Genomic DNA, 14,809 nt, shown 5'->3' on the forward strand with positions numbered 1-14,809 from the left:
AAAGGGATTCCTGTAGAAGATGCGCTGAATTTGGAGTCTCCGTTTGTGCAAAATTCAAAGTGCCTCTGAGCAAAGGGGTCTGCTCCAGCTCGGTCCAGCTATCACACCATCGAAACTTTGCAGTTCACTGATCCTCATCAAATCATGATAGTAAGATTCTTACCCAGAAAAGATGCATTTGTATTTGTTGATATTGTGTGAATCTCCACCAATGACCTTAGTGGTTAGAGGCCTTTAGAATCGGCACAAAAAGTTCACACGCTCCTTTACTTCTCTCGGCCACTCGAGCTTTGTTCTCTACTCCAGCTAATCGCCACCTTAGACACATCCGCGTTCTGTCGCAGATTGACTTTACTCTATTAGCTCGCCACTAGGTCCTTGATCATCGTGTGATCTGTCTAGTCGGTGGACTCTGTCATAGATTCACTCGACTCTATTAGCTTGCCACTATGTTAGCTCAGTCAACTCGACTCTATTGAACATTGTTGTAGAAGATTGATTCCCACTAGGTCATCGATCGACCCCACTCTATTGAATACTGCCATAGCTTGGCTTAATTTCACTAACTTGATAGATTAGATAGCTTGATAGGTATTGTTGCAACTCGACTCAACCAAGTTACCACATTGATAAGATCTAAATTGTCCATCAAAAACTAGACTTGTTGACAATGATGACAATAGAAAATAATCTCCAATTAAGTAATGATTTAGAGAATATATTTTTGACCACAAGTGATTAAGAGCCTTTGACTATAAATGGAAGGTCTCTCTCTGGTCATCTTAGAAACTTGCTGACTTCGGCATTGAGGGAGCAAATCGGGAGTGATCTCGACAATGGCCTTTTGTTGCAAGATAGAAGGCCCATACATTCTTATTTTGGATTCTTAGATACTTTTTTTTTTTTTTCGCTTTCCTCTTTCTCCCATCGACCTTGAGATTCGCAATAAAGTTTCTTTAACTCCTACATTAACTTCGAGCTTGTACCAAGTCATATTGTATTTGTGATTCCAGTAGATGACCGATCATTGACCGATCATTGAAACCTTGTAGATGATACATCGTTCCGAAATTATAATATGTATCCTAATAGTGAATATTCTCTATAGTGTCCAAAATTTAAGGAATCTCCAACAATAACCAGTTGTGGATGCAAACATAAAAATCATGATTATATTATTATTTGAAAACTTTTAATATTAGAATTTAAAAATCAAGTAACATTTAATCAAATATATGATGTGTATCATTCGATATCATTCAGAAAGTCTTTATCTGATTTATAGATATATTGTCATTAGTTTCAAAAATTATAATAATACCGATCTATAAGGAGAACTAGAGTTATCTCATCTCTTCCTATCATTCAATAAGATAGCTATAAACAATGAATTAGGGACTAAGAAGAGATGAGAAAAGACTGTAATCTCTTAATAACTTATGCATTTAATCCCTATAAAATCTTGTGCTTTTATAGACGAGAGCATAATATATAGAATGGTAATTAAGAGAGTCCCTTCCATCAAGATCATTTCTTAAAGAATCCTGTCATAATTAGACATAATTTTTATTGATCAATAATTATAATCAGAATCTAACCATATCTATAATATATTTTACCTAATTAGATAGGGTCACATAATTTAGTATTTTTTCACTTTGTTTATTGATTAGTAATAACAAATAAAATAAAATAAAATAAAATAAAATAAAATATTATTTGAAAATAATTTACTTAATTAAATTTTAATTTTTTAAAAAATATTTTACACGTATGCACGAATTTAATAAAATAGATCAATAAGTCCAATAAACATAATATCACATTAAATTTGACTACCAATTCAGTAATATGTTATCAATATTATACTTCCTTTTATATATCACAACATTATTAACTTTTTCTAATAAAGTCTAAAATGACTTCCATAATTTATCTTATCAACATGATCCTATTAGACACATTCAATCATACATATACAAATATAAATAGGATAGCAAAAATAGATAATTTTAAATATGTAAATAAAAATATTAATTATAATATCTACTTAAATATAGATATCACTATATCCTTTATTTGTTGCTCACAAACTTAATTATAATAATATATTCTTTCAAAAAATTTAGATTATAAGTCATAAGTGAATAAATCAGTAATCAATATAATAAGAATTAAGTTCTTAATTAATATTAATTATTGTTGGACTCTTTCTCTAATCATTAAGTGTTTATATTAGAATTGCAAGAGTACTTGCTATTCTTAAAAAAAAAAAACTATTAAGATATGCTACAAAGTATTTTCAGTGATTTAACAATCTAACCACATCAAGTCCTCAAATCAAATTTTACGATCATAAAGTTTGATTATTGGCCTCAAAGAATATAAAAAATTAATTTTAATTTTTAATAATCCAGTAGTCCATTACTTAATATTTTTCTTATAAATTATCTCTTTAACTAATAATTATAAAATGTAAAGTTGACTTCTTATTATTAAGATAATTCACAAAATCAACATATGAAAATACCATCATTTTAAGCTGATCTAATTCTGTATATATATGAGCATATAAGCTTTCGTCCATTCTAGATATCTTATTACTATCTTTGTAGTATTTTTGTGCTTTATTCTTTAGTAACTCTGCTATATGCTAAGTATTTTGATTATAAAATTGATATTTGATTTGATATATGTGTAATAAGTTTTCAACTATGTATACATAATCAATATTTTTTATCTGATTTTTTAAAGTCATTTTAAAAATATTTATTTTGATCAAAATTTTTTACTTTTCTCATTTGCTAAACAAAACTATATAATAAATCTCTTCAAGAGTCAGTTAATATATATTTTCTAAGATAGTTCTAGTAATCCTTAAGATCCATTTTTAAATATCTCAGTACCAATAATATAAGATATCTTATTCATATCAATTATTTTAAAATTTTTAGTGAGAAGTTTCTTAATTTGATATAATAAACCAAGATCACTATTGATAAGTAAAATATTATCCATAAATATAATCAATATAACAAGCTTGCTCCCATTGGTTTTCAAATATAAATAGTGATCAATAGTATTTTTCTTAAATTTGAAGAAAGTAATTATATCAACAAATTTTATATACCATTGTTTGAAGGCTTGATTAGGTAATAAATAGATTTTCTAAATATACACACCAAATTTTATATTTTTTTTTAATTTTCTCTATGAATCATTTATGTTAATCAATATAAATCTAGATTCCCAAAAAATTGATTTTCAAATATATATAATGTAACTCGTAATCATAATGTTATTAATGTGACGACGATTCTTAACGAGTTCATTTAGAAAAATAGAGAAAATATCTCGTTATGATCGATGTATTTTTTTATGAGTAAAATCTTTTATCACACTTTTATATCGTTTAATATTATTATTTTATTTATGTTTGTATAATAGACTCTTTTATAGTTATTAGAAAATTCGACGACTTCTTAAACACTATTCTAGTCTATTGATTTTGACTTTTCTTTTATTACATTATACAATTTTTTAGAATCACTACTTTACAAAAACTTAAAACAACGAGGGATCATTTGATTCTTGTTGATGTACCATACTTTTAACAAAAATGGCATGTTTCTTTTCACTTTGATATCAATTGTAATTATTCTATAAGTTCATCAACAATGATAACAATATTATATGTAAGTTCACATATGTTATTTTTTTTTATTTTATTAAATCATTTGGTGATTTGAATAACAATAATCTCTAGAATATAAAATGATCAAGGAGTATTAACTTGTATCTCCTCGATGTCAAGATTAAATTTTAATATTTTTACTCTCATTAATTTATTATTTTATAAGAATATTACATTACTAGATTCAACTATTTTTATATTATGATTATAGCAATAGTATCTATATCCCATTAAAATTTTTAGGATAAATAATAAAATATTTAAAAATAATTTTTGAATTTATTTTATTTTCATGTGATATAAAGATTCTTATCATGTGATATAAAAATCTGTTTCCTATTAGTTCATAACTCAAAATAAATTAATAGAATTTCTATGTTATGAACCTTGTTCAAGATATACATAATTATCTTTAGATTTTCTCCTCAAATTAATTTAGGTACAAAATAATAATTTATCATGCTCCCAACAACTTTTATAGGAATCTAATTTCATCTTTCAGAAATCTCTTTCTATTGTGATACATTCAATAAAGGGATACTAAGTACAATACCTCACTTTTCTATGAATCTAGCAAAGAAATCAAAATTATGATCTAACTCATCATATTTACTATAAAATTTATTAATCTTATCAAATTTGATAATTTTAACCCTTTTAGTAAAGAGTCTCGATATGATATTGTATACCTAACGGTATATATATATATATATATATATAATTTCTCTCTACTAAAATAAAAAATATAGAGTGACCTATAAATATAAGTGTATAAAATCTCAAAGAGAAACTATATTTTATTCTAACATTTGGTTATTGGATCATCATAAACTCAATATTTATATTAATTATATACAAATCATGATATAGAATTTAAAAATCAACTTTTGTTAATTCTAGATAAAGAACTTCAAATTTTAAAATTATAGAAATTTCACATCAGATGAATCATTTCTAAGCATACGCTATAAGTACCAACTACTATTGCTTTTATTTTAAGATGATTACCAGTAATGATAAATATTTTTTATTTTTAGTTTTTATATTAAAATAAATCTCTATTATTGATAACATAAGTTGAAATGTTAGAATCAATCAACTAATTATTATAAAAGGAGTATTGTAATGTTTGATTTAAAATATACAAACATCATACTTACACCTTTTTGAACCAAAACCTCGTGATTCACATGACCTTTCTTGTCATAGGTGTAATACTTTATTATAAAGAATTTTTTAATGAGTTTATATGGTATTTATAAACTCAAGTGATTTATGCATTAATTTTTTTTATTATTTCTTACTCCTTAAGTAGTACTCAAAATATTATGAGTTTTTTCTACTTTAATTTTAATTCTTTCTAAACACATATACTAGTCAGTTCATTTAAATTTTATTCATTCTTAATTTTATAATGATAATTTTAAATGAGTTAAAATAAGTAAAATAAATTAAATGAGAAAGAACTCAATTATATTTATATCTAATATTCTTAAGCTCACAACTTTGTCAAGTATATTAATGATATATCTTGAATTTTTTTAATACTATCACAATGAATTTCAATCAGTTTTTTCATTAATATTTACTAATGACGTATCAGTAAATTTAAATTAATCTTTAAGAATTTTTTAGTGAACTAGTTATAGACTATAAGGAAGTCTGAATATTATTAGCAATTATTATGAAACTGAGTCCTTTTGATCTTTTCTAATTATTTATCTTAAATATTTATTTCATAAAAATTTCAGTAGTTATATTTGTGATCATTTCAACCAGTGTGATCAAGATCAAAGTACTAAGTATAAATTAGATATGTTTAAGTAATTTATAATAATTTAATCTAAAAAATATAGGGATGTTTATAAGAATATAATAAAGTAATTATCATTGTAATAAAATAATATAATATTAATGCCTTGAGTTTTCTAGTAAATGTTGAACTATTGATATCATCTCTATTTTATCTTTGAGTGAAATAGATTCAAAATATATTATAGAAGTTTATTCTCATTTAGGATTATCTAAATATTCTAATTATGTGTATCATTATGAATATTTTTTTTATATCATTTAGAATAAATTTCTTAATATAATTTTATACATCATTGGTTTAAACTACTTTGGTGAGTATAAGATCAATATAATAATATAAAATATTATATAAATGATAAATATTTATTTTAATTTACATATGATAAGTCTACCATCCTAGACCACTTTAACAATTACAAATCAAATAAAACTTAAGAATATGATTACAAATAATATTCATTAATTTTTTTCAATCTAATTTATGTGAAAATAACTCAATAATAATAAAATAATAATCATAATAATTATTGAATATTATTTAACATAAAAAACTCAAATGATAATTATAATCATTAGTCATGCTTTTATATAAAAAATAAAATTTATCTCATAATTTCAAACATATGCATGTGAATAGCCAAGCAAATATTTAAGATCAATAATTAGATTTTTATTTATCACGTAAAAATTTTTATCAATATGTCATATGAAAAACTATAAAAGAAAAATATAATTTATTTTTCTTTTAATTCCACGTGGAACCCTCAAACAAGTCAATCCTATTTAATTTGGAAAGTTCATAGTTGGACAACCCAAATTCACCTAGTAGATTTGGACCAATCATTTGCCCAATGAGATCTGTTAAAATTAAAATATATTAAAGTAAAAAAATTGACTAAATTTTAACATTTTCATGAATTCGATCAAAACTTGATTAATTGAGTTTAAATCCTGCCAAATAGTAAAATACATTAACGATCAAGTTGTTCAAAATATTTGAAATGAATCAAATTAGTTAGTTTTATAACTGAGAAAATAAGTCAATTTTTTTTAAATTTTTGAAGGGAAAAACTATAATTTTTTATGGGATATATAATAAAAATATATGATGCATAAATGGTAGAAATTAAATTTCAGGACATAGATTAGATTTTTTTTAATTTTCGAAGGGTAAAAATATCCTTTTAAAAAAATTTTAATTCTCATGCTATTATCGTCGTGTTCCATGGCACCCATGTGCATGGTCTCATCGGCCATCTACTTATGCGTCAATTGCAGTGGCATGACTCTTCTCATGCCGTAGATCGACAACCTCATCGCCATGCTATCACATCATGCTAGCATATATTCATGATGCATCGCTGATTAAGCTCTAATGACATATCGTCCCACCGTATATTCATGCACATGTGTTGACCGACAACCCTCACGGTCGTTGCAGTCGTGGTTATGCTCGTATATTCGCCCTGCAACCATTGGGAACTGAGACCTTTGGCGTCCAGTTTAAGTTGGTCACAGCTAGCAAAAGTTGTAGCCATAATGCTATAGCTGCGACACTATTGTTGTCTCCGTAGTAGTGGCACTACAATCGCCACAACTGCTATAGGTCATGGTTGTACTATAGTCGCTTATGACTAAGGCAAGTCAACTGCAATAAGGCTCCTACACAGAAGCAACCATACATGCGATTGTCGCCGGTTGTCTCAATCTACAAAGCTTTTTGTTATGCATGTAGTTGTTGCTTGCAATTGAGTAGGTGACCGGCCATTGCCCTCATCAATATTGTTGCTAATAACAAGATGTTGGTAGTAGTCCATCGATCAAATATGGGGAACCTCATCCGCAAACAAGCAACATGATGAACTTGATTGAAAAGTAAATTGATAACATATACAGATTATTTAAGCATTGTAAATTAAAACAAAATAACATCTTTTTATAAGTGAAATGTGCTAATAAACAGATTTAAATACAAAAAAGATCTAAAATACTTTTACGATCTATATCACTTTTGCTACATACGCAATCGCTGACCGTACTTGAACTGACGTCCATCAAAGGCCACCACCCTTAATAACAATATTGCTGATATATCAAATATAAGGAACCTCATCCACGAACAGATGACATGATGGATTGAATAAAAAAGTAGATCAACAACATAGATGGATCACTTAAATATCGTAAATCAAAACCAAATAATATTTTTTCGTAAACTAATGGTGCTAATAAATAGATAGAAATACAAGAAAGATCTGAAATACTTTTACGACTAAAGTATTTGATTTTAAAACATAGCTTTATAGGTATAAAAATCATGATTATGCTATTATTTAAAAAAATTTAATGCTAAAAATTAAAATCAAATGATAATAAATTAAAAAATATATAATACATACCTTTCGGTGTCATTCAAAAAACCTTTATCTGTTTTACAAGCATACCATCATCGAATTGAATCCGAAAGCTATAGCAATACCGATCTATAAAAAAAACTAGACTTATTCTCTTTTCCTATCCTTTACAGGACCACAATTGATAAATTAGAGAGTAAGGAGTGACGAGAGAAAATATGTATACAGGACCACAATTAATAAATTAGAGAGTAAGGAGTGACGAGAGAAAATATGTAATCTTCTGATGACTAATAACTAGTGTATTTTATCTCTATCACGTCTTATACTTTTATAGACAAAAATAAAGTATCTAGGATAATAATAAGAGAATTCTCTTTCATCACCCTAAAGAATCCCAACATAAACTTCTACAAAAGTATGGATAGTTACAAAATACCCTTAACAAATATAAATTACCATCGCATATAGAATGAAAAGCCCAATTTAGAACCTAAGTCCTTGCAAAATAAATTTATTGCAAAATAAACAATCGGTGAGGTTTCCATGTAACAATTTTGCAACAAAGTGGGCTTTCATTTAGGCGTGCGTGTTTGTGTGGTAGCCTCATCTAGTTAGATATATATATATATATATATATATATATATATATATATATATTATTGTTTGAGGCTTGTAAGTGGAATCCATGAGCAAACTTTAGATAGAGATTAAAAAAACAAAAGTTACAAAAAAATCGAAACCTCCAACCCATAATATGTAGGGATTTTCTAATTTAGATATGTGACATAAAATGTTAGAAATTTCAACATAAAATCTTTGCATGGAACAATGACAAATAATCGTGTCATCGTTTAATTTAAAATTGCTATCAACTATGAGCACTTTGTAATGCAACCGTTGGCAAGTGAAAAAAAAAATATATTTTTGTCTGTTGTTCACTCGCCTACTTTTATTATAGATTTAGATGGTTTTTAGTTATGATAATATTCATGGAAACTCTATTGCTCGAGAAACAAAAAAAAAACCTTATTTTACAATTAAAATGGGAAACGATCGAAGAATCTATGATCGATATTGCAAAATCATACAACTCAGCAAAACACCTTATTTGATATGACTTAAATGGATACACTTTTGCTCGCTCGAATCCATTGAACCGAAGGATCGATCCAACGTTCGTCCTGCAATCAGTCTCACAAGGAAAGTTGTGCGACGAGCAATTTGTGGTGCGCCGCCAATACTCCAACGAGCTGTCCAGTCTCCATCCACTATAGGCCCACACAAACACTTCCATTCCTTCCAATAGCAAGCTGGCAGCAGAGCTGGCCGATGTACGATAAGGGAAGACGACCCAACCCACCACCTCTCTCCTGGGCTTCTAGACGAGGAAAGTGGGAACACCACTGGTGTCTTCCCCCGACGCACTATCTTCTTATGGTGCGACAGATACAATCCAACTTCGACGGTCATCGTATCCCCCACGCCGCTAAATTGGACCGCACTACATTCATCGTCAAAAAGAATCAACCAATACTGTGTACCCTAAGCCATGACCGCTGCTATCTTCTTCATTTTGTATGATTCTTGATTTGCTGTAACAAATGACTGCACCGACGCCAACCATCGATGCTTATATGCTCGACACGCGTTTAGGGTCGCCGGCCCGGGCCTTCCTGCTCCGCCGCCTGGACCGCCGGCGCTCCCTCGGGTCCTTGGACTGGCCCCACTCGTAGAACCTGCTCTGCTCCGACGGAACGATGTCGCAGTCGGGGAAGGCGACCGGGTACCGGTTGGTGTCGTAGCAGCAGGAGTACGTCATGTAGCGCTCGCGGAAACGGCGCATGGCCGCGCGCTTCTTGGGCGTCATGAGCGCGAAATCGGCGGCCAGGAGCTCGTCGTTGGCCTCCGCGCAACGCCGGGCGGCGGCGGAGTCCACCTGCTGGATCGGGTCGGCGCGGCAGCCCCGGAGAACGAGGTCGGAGAAGTCGGAGACGAAGGGCTCGTACTTGTAGTTGACTTTGTACTTGCCGTTGCCGGTGGCCCAGGTGGAGCCATCCCATATGGTGGCATAGACGGACATAGGCTTCGACGGGTAGTCGCCGCCCATGGCGTCGCTCCGGACCACCTCCCTGATCGGGGTATCGTCCACGTAGAATCTGCATCACCATTTTGGTCAGAACAAGAGAACAGAGAGAGAGAGAGAGAGAGAGAGAGAGAGGTAGAGCACCATGCATACATGATAAGTTGCGAGGTCCAGAGGATGGAGTATCGGTGAGCCTCGGCGGTGGGATCGAACGGAAGGACGTACCGCTCCTCGCGGCCTCGGCTGGTGCTGCCGTTGCCGTAGACATTGGTCTGTATCCTCCAGTCTTTCCCTCTTACATTGCTCAGAAACTCGAAGTCAAGTTCATCATGCGTCTTCTCAAACAGATCTCCATTGGAAGTCTGCAAACAGAGCACAGAACATATCCGATTAATCTCTCTCCCTCAGTAATAATATTCACATCTAATCGAGTTAATGCTACTAAATGATTGACTTTAAGGATCATATCAGAAAAGAATCGATTTCTTGAACCGTTCAAAGAACGCGTGCGGATACTGCACCGATGTTGTGTGAACACGGAAAAGCTTAGTTGTCTTTCATGTGGTGTTCGTATCACTGTCTCGAAAACGTGAATCATGAAATCGTTCACAAAGGTACATAGAATTCCACCATTCAACATTACGATAAACCATCAAATCCGATAAATCATGTATTATATTACATATTTTCTATATTATGTGATCAATTCAGATGCCAAATTATTATTACTATGAGAAAAATAATTACAGTTCAACCAGAAAAGCAAATTCGGTGGAATTAATGATAGGGAAGGAACTCACGTAGAAGGCGACGACGACGCCGGCGGTGTAATCCGACGGCAGCTTGATGGAGGCGCTGAAGAATCCGTGATGGTACATATCGTTCGATACGAAGCCCGATCCTAAACCACCACCACAAAAACAACTCGATTACAAAGGACGCGTCGGCGACAAAGATGGGGTCAGGGTCGGGGTGGGGTGAGTACCGGAGTAGCGGTTGAGGCTGAGGCGGGCGGTGCGACCATCGGAGGAGCGGACGAGGTTGTCGTTGCCGAAGAGGTGGGAGAAGCCCTCGTCGAAGGTCACAGTGTTCACGTCGAACGCCGCCGTCACCGTCACGACGCACGAGAGCAGGACGACGGCCGAAATCATCGCCATCCGCCAACTATTCTCTCCGCTCTGCAATCCGAGTGTAACTATGGATGTCGACGTCGTCGGCTTCCGTCTTCTTATAGAGAGGGGTGGGGAATCGGTGGGTGGACGGAAAGTGGAGGGACGGATTGATCTGGCAACGAATACTTCCATACCGTGCCGCGCTGCTTCGTGCGTCCACTTTGTTGACTCAGACGCGGTTGGGGAACTACTCGCGTCGCACACGTTTCTTGAGCGGTTCGAACGCCATGGTCGGTGGGTGGCCACTGATCGCGCCACTGATTCGTCGTTTACGAGAAAGGAAGGGATATTAAAGAATATTGCGACACAATAATCTTTGATATCTTAGACATCAAACCAAAGGCAGCTGACGAACGCCAATCTGTCGCTTCCGCTTGCTCCGCCATCATTCCACCACGCTTGTAGATCGAAAGGGCAAACGCTGGGCGGCTCGCAAGCTGGCGTTGATCGAACCGCATAAGGTTCATGCGCCTCCGCTGACGAATTTAATTGGATGCAGTAAATGAAGTTAGAAACGCACAGAACACGGCATCGTTGGACTTCCCGGAGTCCATTGGTGGGAGATTGAATCGAGGGAGGGGAAGCTACAGAGAGCCTATAAAGAGTTTACTCCACTTGCAATCGGCATCAAGGATTTGAAAGAGCCCTTTTAGACTATCGTCATCTAGAAATTGTTCGTCCCGAGATGGAAGACTCAATTTTGCCACAAAAGCTCCCATGCGGCTTTGATTTCGTCGCTCAGCAATGATCGATGTTGAAGTAATGCGTTTATCGATGGAGCAGAGGAGGAGCACCGGGGAGAACCGAGCAGCAGACACAACACCCAACCAAATGTCCCTCTCCTCCGACCAGACATTCCATGATGTTAGATTTATTGGGTGTACTAATGTCGTGTGTTTGGAGAAGTGGGACATCATGAACGAGTGAGTTCTCGGATTCATACCCACGCCCTACGAGGAACGTTACACGCTAGCGGGGACGAGGCTGTCGCCTCCGGACGCTCTGCGTTGCCATGATTGCTAGGAAGACTCCGAGAAGGCTGGTGATCACTTGGGCCATGCAGCAGGAAGCCTCGAAAACAGACCTGAAACAAAGTGACTTTTCTCTCGTTTCAGAAGCTGTGGGAATCAAAAGAAACATAGACATCTCACATCATATCGATTTTAGTTGTTTATTGTATTGAAAATTGATTTATAATAATTATTTATGAAGTTATCAGGGTGTAAGTAGTTATAGATATATTGTAAGTAGTAACTCATGACCTAGTTTCTATACCTAACTTAATCATAAGTGACATGATGGAGTGATATAGTTACCTCTAGGTCCTATAAATAGGACCATAGTTCATGAAGCAAGATAGTGTGTATGTACTTGAAAATATCTTATAAGTGTTGTATGTCTTTCCTCTTGTTTAAATACTACATCGATTTTTTTGATCGAAAGGATTCTTTTTAATTGCATAGTAGTATTTTATTTTTATCATTTCCTTGCTCCTCCGTCCTTAATATTTGTAGTATCAGAGTTAAGTTTCAATCTGAACTAGGCTTTATAGCTTTCAATGGTAATTCCATATCGAAACCCCTTATTCTCATTTTCTCAGACAAATGTAATAAATTTTAGAATATCAAGATGAAGACTCTATTCAAGTCATAAGATCTTTGAGACTAAATAAAAAATAGATATGCAAATCCAGACGAAGAAATCAAGCCGAGGGAGAATAGAAAGAATGACTCAAATGCATTTTTATTCATTCAACAAGTTGTATATGAGATAATCTTCTCAAGAATTGCAGTAGCAACAACATCAAAGCAAGCTTGGTTGATATTTAAAAATGAATTTCAAGGCTCATTAAGAGTGATTACGGTAAAACTTCAAACCCTTCGTCATGAGTTTGATATTTTATTCATGAAAAGCAATGAATCGATGTAAGATTTTTTTTCTCGGGTTATTGAAATTATTAGTCAAATAAAATCTTATGATGAACGTCTTCCTGATCATATAATTATTGCAAAAGTTTTAAGAAGTTTAACTCCAAAATTTGATCATGTTATTGTCGTAATTGAGGAGTCAAAAGATTTATCTACATTTTCATTTGATGAACTAATGGGTTCTTTGCAAGCACATAAAGCAAGGTTGAACATATCACTTGAAAAAAGTAAAGAAAAGTCATTTCAGGTTAAAAGAGAGTCTTCTACTTCAAAAGAAGATAAAAAATTAGTAGGAAAAGGACATGACAAGAGGAAGATTTTGTCTTTCTACAAGTACCTTCGGTGAGGAACAATACCTTGATAATGTTTTCTTTGTTTCTAGTTTATCACATAACTTATTGGTTATTGACCAATTGATAGATAATGAATATTTAGTTATATTTGATGATGGTTTATGCACTATTAAAGATAAAAAATCTTGTTTAATTACAGTAAATATTTGCATGACGTAAAACAAGATATTTCTATTTGATGTTTCAAATGTTGAAAAATATGCTCTTGTTGCAACTCAAAAGAATGAGTCTAATTTGTGACATTTAAGACATGGACACCTTAACATTAAGAGTTTAAGGTTGTTAAATAAAAAATAATAATTTTTGGATTGTCTAAAATTAATACACTTCATGTATGTGAAGGATACATTTATGACAAATAAAGTAAAAAATCATTTTATGTTAGAAAAGAATGGAGAGCATCTAATTATCTTGAATTAATTCATATATGTGAACCTATGAATACAAAATCATTTAGTAAAAGTCAATATTTTCTATTGTTTATTAATGATTATAGCCGCATGAGTTGGGTATATTTTTTGGAATTAAAATCTAAAACATTTGATAATTTTTTAAAATTCAAGGTACTTGTAGAAAGACAAAGTGGTAGATATATAAAGATACTTTGGACGGATAGAGGTGGTAAATTTTTATCTAATAAGTTTAATTATTTTGTGAAGAAAATTATATTCATAGAGAATTGACAGCACCATATATACCGAAGCAAAATGATGTAGCTGAACGTAAGAATTGAACTATCGTTAAAATAGCAAGAAGTTTGTTTAAAGGAAAACACATATTCCAAATCATTTTTGGGCAAAAACAATTACAACAACAGTTTATTTGTTGAATATTTCATGAACAAAGGCTGTTATGAATTAAACTTCGGTCGAGACTTGATATGGTATAAAACCAAGTGTAAGTCATCTAAGAATTTTTGGTTGTATTACTTATACTTTGGTGAATTCACAAAATTATCACAAGCTTGATGAAAAATATGAAAAATGTATCTTAATTGGTTATTTCTTACAATCCAAAGTATATCGATTATATAATCATGTTAGTGGCAAAGTTATTATTAACAGAAATGTTATGTTTGATGAAAAGACTAGTTAGAATTCGGAGACCAATAAAGGTGGAACACAAATTCAAATTCTAGTAGAATTAGATGCTCTATAAAATCAAGTGATAGATCTTACTCCAACAAGTTCATCGTTAACCTTAGTAGCAGTTAAAATTCTGATTCCTTAGATGAAACCCCTCTAGGAAAATTCAAATTACTAACATAAATTTATGACTCAACGTTTGCTTTATTTATTTTAGATCCTATTATTTTTAAGGAAGCAGTTAAAAAAGAGGAATGACAAAAAGCAATAAAGGAGGAAATCAGATTAAAACGAGTGTTCAAAACATAGTTTAATGTAGATG

General features: G+C 32.2%; 1 protein-coding gene across 1 annotated transcript; it reads right to left on the reverse strand.

The window, feature by feature from the left end:
- Nucleotides 1–8,957: 8,957 nt before the first annotated feature.
- LOC135626597 (probable xyloglucan endotransglucosylase/hydrolase protein 30) lies at nt 8,958–11,165 on the reverse strand. The gene is made up of 4 exons (XM_065132023.1): nt 10,935–11,165; nt 10,750–10,850; nt 10,103–10,311; nt 8,958–10,022 (listed from the first exon to the last, which is right to left on the reverse strand). The coding sequence occupies exons 1-4, from the start codon at nt 11,104–11,106 to the stop codon at nt 9,497–9,499; spliced, it is 1,008 nt and encodes a 335-aa protein (XP_064988095.1). The 5' UTR covers nt 11,107–11,165; the 3' UTR covers nt 8,958–9,496.
- Nucleotides 11,166–14,809: the final 3,644 nt, after the last annotated feature.

This window comes from Musa acuminata, chromosome BXJ2-11 (assembly GCF_036884655.1).
Source record: "Musa acuminata AAA Group cultivar baxijiao chromosome BXJ2-11, Cavendish_Baxijiao_AAA, whole genome shotgun sequence".
NCBI classification, from domain to species: Eukaryota; Viridiplantae; Streptophyta; class Magnoliopsida; order Zingiberales; family Musaceae; genus Musa; species Musa acuminata.

What these genes read in the sequence shown, in the direction of transcription:
- LOC135626597 (XM_065132023.1), bottom strand. Translation starts at nt 11,106, where the DNA reads ATGGCGATGATTTCGGCCGTCGTCCTGCTCTCGTGCGTCGTGACGGTG. An exon ending in GCGTCGTCGTCGCCTTCTAC is followed by an intron (nt 10,312 to 10,749) that starts GTGAGTTCCTTC and finishes CTCTGTTTGCAG; the next exon opens with ACTTCCAATGGAGATCTGTT. An exon ending in TGGACCTCGCAACTTATCAT is followed by an intron (nt 10,023 to 10,102) that starts GTATGCATGGTG and finishes ATGGTGATGCAG; the next exon opens with ATTCTACGTGGACGATACCC.